The 10,318-nt window shown below is 34.8% G+C and overlaps 2 protein-coding genes across 5 annotated transcripts in view; one reads left to right on the top strand and one right to left on the bottom strand.

Annotated features, from left to right (window-relative positions):
- The window catches only part of KRAS (KRAS proto-oncogene, GTPase), a 37,430-nt gene extending 31,765 nt beyond the window's left edge, over positions 1-5,665 (top strand). For 2 of the 4 annotated variants that reach the window (XM_004699982.3, XM_004699981.4), the window contains one exon: positions 1,371-5,665. In XM_004699982.3, coding sequence (XP_004700039.1) covers positions 1,371-1,487 — 117 coding nt within the window. In that variant the 3' untranslated portion in view covers positions 1,488-5,665. The remainder of the gene's footprint in view (positions 1-1,370) is intronic. The other 2 variants (XM_045288479.1, XM_045288478.1) reach the window with 1 other exon arrangement.
- A 427-nt stretch (positions 5,666-6,092) lies between these two features.
- Positions 6,093-7,067, bottom strand: ETFRF1 (electron transfer flavoprotein regulatory factor 1). Its single transcript, XM_004699980.2, has 2 exons — positions 7,023-7,067; positions 6,093-6,940 (listed from the first exon to the last, which is right to left on the bottom strand). The coding sequence occupies exons 1-2, from the start codon at positions 7,065-7,067 to the stop codon at positions 6,719-6,721; spliced, it is 267 nt and encodes an 88-aa protein (XP_004700037.1). The 3' UTR covers positions 6,093-6,718.
- Positions 7,068-10,318: the final 3,251 nt, after the last annotated feature.

Below are 10,318 nucleotides of genomic sequence, written 5' to 3'. Positions count from 1 at the left end.
CCCCTCCCTGGGGTATGGACACAACAGAAAAGTGGGTGGAGGGAGACATCGGACAGTGTAAAACATGAAAAAATAATGTATAAATTAGCAAGGGTTCGTGATGGAGGGAAGGTGGGGGAAGGAGCGGGAAATGAGCTGATACTTACGGCTCAATTACAAAGAAAATGTTTTGAGAATGATGTTGGCAACAAATGTGCTTGACACGATGGATGTATGGATTGTGATAAGAGTTGTATGAGCTCCCAATAAAATGATTTAAAAAGAAAATACATTGGATAAATAACATGTAAAAAGAAAAGAAAATTTTAAAAAGATGTCATATGTACTCAGGTATAAGCCGACTCGAATATCCACTGAGGCACCTACCACAAAAACTGCATTAAAAAATATACTGAAAAACTCGGCTTATACTCTATATATGGTACCCGGGATGTTTTTCTTTAAAAATTTTTGTTTTTTCATTTCTTTTGCTTTTTCACAAGGGCCACAATGAAAATGATTGATGTGTGAATCTTATAATTACGTTTTTCAGGGTCAAAAAGCTGTCCTGCTTTTACTTTCTGATACCTATTTTTTATGTTAATAGGTTACTACTAGGTTTATTATTCTGATTTGAAACCGCTGTTAGCTCTAACTGATTTTTAATACCTTTTTTACTAACAGATACATGTAGGCCACAATAACTGATGGAAAACTCTTTGAAGATACATTTGGCTTTGTATATTAGCTTTTGAATAACTTACTAACAAACAATAATACAGAACAATCTCCTGCAAACTAGGAGCAATTCAAATATTTGACTCAATTTTCCCACAAATTAAAATAGTGCATCTTATTTTGGGGTCATTTAAAATCTCTTAATAAGAAACTTGGAAACTGGCATCTTAGTGTGTCTTATTTGAAACCTGTATGTACTCAAATATTATTTACTTATTAAGTTATGTATTATATATATTGAACCAGAACTTATATACTCCTGAATATATATGAAAATAGTATAATATACTTGCATGGCTTATATAGAAAGTGTAGAAATAACTAAGGAATAATTAGTGTAATGTTCTTGATAGGTGGGGTTTCCACTGTGGAAAATTAGTAGCAAATTAAAGTTCTGCTAATGGGAAAAAGTTATTATATATCATTGATTATCATCACCCATTGCAAAAGTAGTTTTCTACTTATAATATTGGCCAGCTATACATGAAGAACCATATTGAAGACTGCCAAGTTTGACATATCAGTTAGCTAAAGAGAATTGTGAATTTTCTTTAATCTTTCTTCGTATCAACATTTTTACTACTAAAATACCCTTTTGTCATGTTTGCCTCACATATTTTAATCATATTTCAATATTTTTTTGTATATTTCAGGGTGTTGATGATGCCTTCTATACATTAGTTCGGGAAATTCGAAAACATAAAGAGAAGATGAGCAAAGATGGTAAAAAGAAGAAAAAGAAGTCAAAGACAAAGTGTATAATTATGTAAATACAATTTGTACTTTCTTAAGGCATACTTAAGTAAAAGTCATCATTTTTGTACATTACACTAAATTATTAGCATTTGTTTTAGCATTACCTAATTTTCTTTTTGCTCCATGCAAGCTGTTAGTTTTCATCTTGAATGCTTATTTTAAATGACAGTGGAAACTTTTTCCCTCTGAGGACCAGTATTCCCTGAGTTTTGGTTTTCAAACTCGCAATGCCTGTGAAAAGAAACTGAATACCTGAGATTTCGGTTTCGGGGTTTTTGGTGCATGCAGTCAATTACTTCCTAGTTTTCTTACCGATTGTGAACATTCAGTGTGCAATGAATTAATGAAACTTTCAAATAATCCCTATTTTGAGTTTTATCTATTCACATAAATGGATTAATTACCAATTAAAACTTCAATTGACTTCATGATTGGTTTTACCTTAACATTGAGGAAATAAAACTTGTTTGGGCTTCTGTAATTTTCAGATTAACCTAAATAAATGTGCAGATACATTGTTCACAAAGATTTCTTCCCCTTTCCACTGCTGTTTGCCATGGTCACACCCCAAAATAGTATATTTTTTCTATAAAAACGGGGGAAAATGGGGAAAAAATACAAGGCATTGGAAAATATCAAAAGGTCATTTACTTTCCACATTAGATAAATTCTTGTAAGACTCCTTATAGCTTTTCCTGTTAAGTCAGATTCCGTATGTAGTGGGGAACATAGCAACCATTTTGGGGCTACTAAATTTTTCTAATTGGGGTGGGATAACATATATTAAAAATACTCATAGGAATTAAATGTAGTCTTACTGTGTTGGGTTCCTTTTTCTTAACATAATGCTAAACTTTTCTTAACCTTGAGTCTTTGAAATAGTTTTTGATTTTGGTAGTGATGTTAATCATTTGGGCCAGTTAGCTTAGTAGGTGTTTCAGAGGCCAAGATGGTTAAGTCCAGGCCCTGGTGTTGACTTTTGTGCTTCACTGAGGGTTTCCCAGCATGGATTGAGTCCTTGTGGTCATCCAATGGTCGTTATGCATGGGTTGGCAGAAAATGGAAAAAGAGTTTAAGTAGCTCCGTGAGATGAATTCTCACTACCTGGTGGACCTCCTGATAGGGACCACTCTGTTTAACAACAGAATTTTAAATAGTTAATTAAAAATGTAAACTTTAAAAGAATTGAGATTGGTGGAAGGTCAGAGAGTTTCAGAATTCCTATTTTTGGGGGGTGGGTCCCTATTTACAACTATGTCATGCTTTAAAAAATAGATAAACATTAACAAATGTTTCAATAAAAGATTTGAAGTGAGATGTGGTACGGTGAAAATATCACTGTGGTAAGAGAAAAGAGACTAAGGTTTTAATCATTATGTGTCTTTTAAAACTGATTTTGGATAAATCACTTTCTATTGTGTTTATGTTAAATCATCTCAAAAGCTCTATCTTGCTTTAGACCTTTGTGATTTATATTCATTTGGCTTAAGACACTCCTTTTATGTCAGCTCAGACAACCTGTAATGTTTTACCTGCATTGTCATCTTTAGCACTAGTCATCAGGCAAAATTGTGCAAGCGGTGAAGTTTATTTTTGAATATTCTTTTAAATTTTTTGTTCATTATATTAGTGTCTTCTTATCTAACCTTCCAGAAGCCCCAATGAGTTGATGCTTTTCCTTCTTTTAAATTTAATCCCCCTAATGTTCTCTAAGATGTTTTGTTATGAATATCCCCATGAAATATCAAATTGTACTACTACATCTTATTTCCTTGTGGCTCAAGATCACATGACAGATGACGTAATGGGATTTAATGACCTAATAACTCATTTTCAGTTGGTGGTTGCAGCCGTTTATTCTTTGACTATCAACTGGATGCTCCTACCTGGTCCATTAGTGACTAAGGTAGGCATTTTCTAGCCTGCTATATGGAGAGAGAACCCTCTACAGTGGAAAGCAAATTTTCTAAAGGTAGTTTTGGAAGAATTCCTTAAGTACTCTATAATTAGGACTAGCTTTTATGGAGATACTGTCCATTATTTTAATAATTAAAATCTTACAAGGACAAGTACTTTTGAAATTTAATTTCTAAAGTGTAACTTTTTTTAAGCAGAATTCATTTATGTATTCCTTGAATATTTATTGTGTGCCTACTAGATGATAGGCACTATGCAAAGCGCTGAAGGATATTATGGTCTCCCCAATCGAGAGACATCACTGTCCTTAGGTAGTGTTTATATTCTGAAGTGGCCTGTGCTATATGAGGGAGGCATTTGACACACAGCTCAGAGATAACATGATGCATACTTTTGTTTTGCAAACAAGGTCTATGGTTTCTAAGGCTTCTTCTCGTTCTAATATAATTGTTTTGCTATGATTCAAATGTAACTGTTTAATCAAGCCACTTTACATACATCACTTTAAATCATTGCTTTAAAGGAGTGAATTTGATTAATTTTTTTAATTTAACATAACTGTGATTCTATTAAAACATTTATAGTTTATAAGTTGTACATCAGGTATATTAATATCCCCAAGTGTGTAATGTTCCAGTTGACCTCTTTGTGTAAATAATTAAAATAGACTTAAAAAATATTGAGTTCTAAATAATTTTATCTGGGAACAAATGAACAGGTGCCTAAATGAATTCACAGAAAAGGAAACTGTGTAAAAAATCAATGTTTCTGAAATACTATGCTAAGATACAGATTTATGAAACATTGTTTTGGTAGAAAAGTTTTATGCAGTACCTCCTCTTGTTCTAGACAAGAGAAAGAAATGGCCATACTTCAGGAATTGTGATATGTAATTAAGGAGATTTTTTTAGGATTGTTAAATTTTTGTTGTAGCTGGGCAACTTTTTTTTTTTAAGGCAGTGATAATTATCCTTTATTATGTGGATTTTAAATGTTTTCAGTTGTTTTGTAGAGATTTTAAAGACGGAGGTGATCCTAGAAATAAGATGCTATATAATTGTTAAAGCCTTAAAATTCTTTGAGGTTAAAACAAAAATTACTAAAATACATAGTCTTAGACAATAACATGTTTGTGGAAGAATGTAGTAGAAATATGTAGTATAATTTGAGTGAATATTCCCAGCAAGCAATGCTAAGTTCTATTTAAATGAGTCACACTGCATAGGAATTTAGAACCTGTCATAAATTATCAAAACCTTTGCCACCATTGCACAATTTTGTCCTAATGTAGAGAGATGTTATGAGGCATGTTAAGTTGCAGTTTGCACAAGTTCATCTCATTTGTATTCCAGTCATTTTTTTCCTTCTACCCACTCATTTCCAAGCAACATATATGGATCATTGGGGGGTGGGGGGGGTGGGCGGGTAACAGAAACTATCTGAAGTAATTTCCTTTTGTAGAAAAGTAATAATCTCTTGATAACTATGTATTAATGATCTTAAGAAAGCCAGCAATTACTTTAAAGCTGAATTTACATGTAATAAGTTCTGTATTCTACTGGATAGCATGAATTCTGCCTTGATAAACTGAATAGCATATAACTGATAGCTGTAAATTCAGTCAGAATATGAGTTATTTCTTTCTAAGGAAAGATATTTTCACACCAGTATTTAAAAAATAGTCATGACTCTTTAAGATTTCTGTTGTAGCCTAATAGTTTTAAGTGCCTGTTGTGATAATAGGCAACTTCGGTGAGTTTAGAAAACACAAAGTTGTTACCTGCAGAAATGTTCATTACAAGGAGCCCCCCCCCCAAAAGTTAAATGGGTGACATAATGTTTTATCCAAAGTTTCCAATTCCACTGTCTTTTGTGTTTTCATGTTGAAAATACTTTTACTTTTTTTTTCCTTTGAGTGCCAATTTCTTACTAGTACTATTTCCTATTGTAACATGTTTACCTGGAATGTATTTTAACTATTTTTGTATAGTGTAAACTGAAACATGCACATTTTGTACATTGTGCTTTCTTTTTCTTCTCTGTGGGACACATGCAGTGTGATCGAGTTGTTCTCCATCATTTGGTTGTGCTGACCTAGGAATGTGGTTGGTCATATCAAACATGAAATTTAAGAATGACCACTCTTTACACGAAAATGAACTTTTAAATGTTTATAGGGGTATGTGCTGTGGAGTGATCTGAAATTTGTAATATTTTTGTCATGAACTGTACTGCTCCTAATTATTGTAATGTAATAAAAACTAGTTATGGTGAATATGAGAGTTCTCATTTCTTGATGGAAACTTGGAACATTTGCCCCGAAGTTGCTTTTTAGTGTTGTTTTTTTTTTATGGGGCAGATGATAACTTAGAAAATGTATATATTTATAATAAGAGTTCCAGTATTCTCTAACAGTTTTAAGTGGGTCTGCTTAAATTTAAAAACCATGCTGTTTGGGGTCCTAGGCCATGTTAACTAATTTAGAGGTAAACGGAAAGCAAATCTTTATGAACAGTTCTTTCACTACTCTTTATTAGGGAAGTTTAGTACACAACAGGTGATCTGTTTTAAGGCCTAAAGGAAGCCAGCAATGCAATTAATGGAAAATAATCAAGTAGGTATTGAATTCAAATATTATCAGGCCATTTCTTCGTCAGAAGCCAACTTTACCCATTATCTGTATACATAAGGAATTTTAAATAGACTATACATATAATTCCTTAACTACATTTACACTATTACCAGGTGCTATTTGTTTTGTAGTAAAAAGTATGTACTAATAATCACTGAATCAAAAGTTATGCCTTCAAAAGTGGGGCATAAATGAGCAACAATTTATTTCACTTACCATATATGCTCATGTATACGCCGAGTTTTTCAACACATTTTTAATGCAGTTTTTGTGGTAAAATTATGTGCCTTGGCTGATACTTGGGTCGGCTTATACTCGAGTCTATACGGTAGTTACGCAAATTAAACAGCCTGTCAGTAAGATAAATTAACTGGCAATAACGGGCTAGAACTTTATAGATTTGATAAAGTTTTTAAGTATTTCATTCCAAAACTAGGTGCTCATTAATTTTATAATTGTAGCTGGCAACATTTTATAGCTATATCACAAATTTTAACAAAATTTTAGATAAAGGATGCCTGATTAAACTCTCTATGAATAAAATCTGGAATCTATTCAATTTAGTGCAGTAAGGCAGCTCAGGTATTTTTTACACAATGTAGATGCCTTGATTGTTTTCAATTAGAATTATTTTATACTATTTAGTAATTATAAATGGTTTGCTTTGATTTTCAGCTGTAATTATCGTAACAATGATCAGTTAGTTTGTTTGCCTTCTGGATAATAGCGTTGCTTCATAGCTCTGTATTTCCTAAGAAAGTATAAGGCCTCTAGCTCTTTCATTACGAATTCGCCCCGTCCAATAAGTTCTTTGATCTTCACTGGGTCCGTCACATCTTTGTTTTTAAGGAAAACAGTCTTCAGACGCCTTTTAAAATAGTCTGCTCCTTTTGGATACTCTCTCCCAAGATACAGCAGCTTAAAAAGAAAGATTAGACATTTCTAAACAATCCGTGTTACATAATAACATTGATAAACTTGGCAATTTGTAATTACTTACATTTTTATAAAGATTCAGTACTTCTCCTCTTAAAGAATTGGACATTTTTATTTATCATGGAAAGCACCCACTTTTACACATAACACACCTAAAGGAAAGGAGGGAAACAGGAAACTGCAGTGTCGTCTTATACAAATATATCTATATATACATGTATACTAAACTGATATAAAGAACTCTGGTGATGTCGTGGTGAGTGGTTTGAACCCACCAGCTGTTCTACTGGAGAAAGATGAACCGGTCTGCTTCAGTAAAGATTTACAATAAAGATGCATAGTCTAGGAAGCCTGAGCCTGAATGAACTGATGGCAGTGGGGTTGAGTTTCTTGGCTTGTTGTGACCTATAGTGTCACTATAGATTGGAAACAAGCTGATTATAGTAGGTTTGGTTCGGGGTTACTGAGAGAAGAGCTATAAGCATGTCATAAAATACTCGCCCATGGAGAATATTTAGGGAAACATAACTGGGTAATTATATATTGTGACCAGTTCTCTGGGAGAAATGGGGAAGTGAAGAGGGGAGAGGAATTTGTATTCCAGCTGCATATTGTACAGGTGACTTACCTGAAGGAAGATTACACTGCCCCTCATGGCAAGGTAGTGGCACAGTGAGCTATGTGTTGACTGCTAACCACTAGATGAGCAGTCCAGAACTACCAGCCGCCCCACTCGATGAGGCTTTCTATTCCTGTAAAGATTTATAGTCCTGGCTGCCCCCAGGGGCAGTTCTACTCTGTCTTGTGGGATCACTGTGAGTTGGAATCAACTGAAAGGCATGAGTTGGGGGGTGGGTGGGAGAAGAGAACCAGTCATATTTGGAAGGGGGTTGGTTATCTTAGGCCAAGAAGAGCAGATAGAATTAAGCAGGCTGGTAGTAGTGGCAGATGAGAGAGAAGACCAGGTGATCCACCATGAGGAGGAGGTACATGAGAAGCAGGCACTATCTAGTGGTGCAGTTTTTACTTTTTCAAACTTACATGCTACGAGGGAGAAGAGGCTCTTTAAAGGTACCATGACAGCCTAAACAAAGTCCACTGCTAATTGTGAGAATTTAATCATAAAATTTCTAATACCATAAGCAGCAGGTCATGCTTGGCTCAAAGTAAATGTTAATGTCCTTTATAACTCCCCCTAAACGTATACTGTTCATTTTTCCAACGGTCTAACTTCATTATATCCTTCGAGGACACAGTTCCAAATTTGTGTCTATATTGATGATGCTACATTGATCACCTAATTAAAGCGTTTGCCAGATTCTTCAAGATAAAGTGACTTTTTGCCTTTTGATGTATTTATTTGTGGAGACCTAAGTGTCCCAGTCTTCATCAAGCTCATGGGCTGGTTTTTACATTCAGTAAAAATTGACTGAATTATTATTATCCGTGAATTTTATATTTCCATCATTCCTTTTACATTTATGTTTGTACTGTAAGGAAAATCTCTCCTAACTTACATTTTTATATCTGTATGGAAGCATCACCCGCTCCTCTCAATATACACAACTACAAGGAACTCAACTCTGACTTTAGGACCGAGTAGAACTGCTGCCCGCTTTGGGTTCTCAAGGCTGTAAGTCTTTAACGGAACATTTTTCAATTCCATTTTTCTAATACTTTTTTGAAGCTTCCCTGTGTAATCATATACTCGTGGCTATTGTAATTCATCACATACTCTACTCTCAGTTGAGCTCTAACATCTAGTCAGACTGCCACAGCCCTTGTACCTCTTTCTCTCCACCTAACTAAATCCTTGTTAGGCCCTTCTCAAGAATTCTTCCATTCAGACGCCATCACACTGCTCTCCCTCTACAATGAGAATACTCCCTGCGAGGCTGCTGCACACACGATTCCCAGACACTCTCCTTGCCCCTACCCCATGGGCTCTGAGATCCCTTGAGCTACTTGGGCTACTGCTTTCATCCCCTACCCAACCCCGCCCCAGATGCCTACTTTGCTCAGTCCCACATCCTGGCTTTGGATTGAATTATGCAGGACATAAATTTATATATTTAAAATCTTTTTGGTCAGTTTGCAGGATTTTTCTTTAGCTGACTAGCAGAAAGTGTAGGCTAAAACTATAGCACCCTTTAGAATCCCATCTGGCTTCTTTGTAGAAATTGACAAGGTGATTCTAATATTCATGTGGAACTGCAAGGAGCCCAGCATAGCCAAAACAACCCCGAAAGGGAACAAAAGAGGACACTTTCCAATTTTTAAACAACTATAAAACATCACTACTCAAGACGGTGTGGTACTGGCACAAGGAAAGAAATATGCAAGGGAACTGAATTAGAATGTCGAACCAATACATCTTTGGTCAACTGATTTTCAAGAAGCATGCCAAGATCATTTGGGGGAAAATAAGACCTAAAATTACAAAGCTCATAGAAGGAAACCTGTAAATCTTTGTAACTTTGGGTTTGACAATTGGTCCTGCGACAACAAAAGCACAGATAGAAAAGGATAAATTGGAACTTCATCAAAAGTAAAAACATGCGTGTTTCAAATGACACCATCAAGAGAGTGAAAAGCCAACCCACAGAAGTGTGGACAATATTTGTTAAACATATATCTGACAAGGGGCTTGTTTGTAGACTATAGAAAACTCCTAGCTCAGTAATAAAATGGCAACGCAATTTATAAATCAATAAAAGGCTAGAATAGACATTTCTCCAGGGAAGATACACAAATGGCCAAAAAGCACATGCACAAAGGTTCAACATCATTACAAAGCAAGTGAAAATCACAACCATCATGCATTGCTCCTACAAATGTACAATGGTAAGCTGTTTTGGAAAACGGGATTCTTAAAATGATCAAAAAAGGCCATCACTCAGCATTTCCATAACTAAGATTTCCATGACAAGAAATCTCCACACAAAAACTTCAAGTTTACTGTGGCACAATTTATCATAGCTAAAAGATGGAAGCAATTCAAATATCCATCAAATATTAATGGATAAACAAAATATGATGACATCCATGCCATGGAATATTATCCAGCCATACAAAATACAACTTGGATAGATGTTCAAACTAGGGTGCTAACGGAATGAGACCAGTCACAAAAGACCACGTTACTTGATTCTATTCACAAGAAAGTCTAGAAGTGGGAAATGGGAGACAAAAAGTTGATTGGTGGTTTGGTAGGGGGTTAAGAGACAGGGGGATGATAGCTGAAAATTAGGGAGTTTGCCTTTTGAGATGGAAATGTTCTAAAATTGACTTGTAATAATGGTTGTATCTCAAATACTAAAATCCACAGGCTTATACGCTTTAAATAAGTGAGTTATATGA

Source organism: Echinops telfairi, unplaced genomic scaffold (genome assembly GCF_000313985.2).
Source record: "Echinops telfairi isolate 266 unplaced genomic scaffold, ASM31398v2 ScPeMD7_21;HRSCAF=78, whole genome shotgun sequence".
Classification (NCBI taxonomy): Eukaryota; Metazoa; Chordata; class Mammalia; order Afrosoricida; family Tenrecidae; genus Echinops; species Echinops telfairi.
This window is presented reverse-complemented; position numbering and strand designations above follow the sequence as displayed.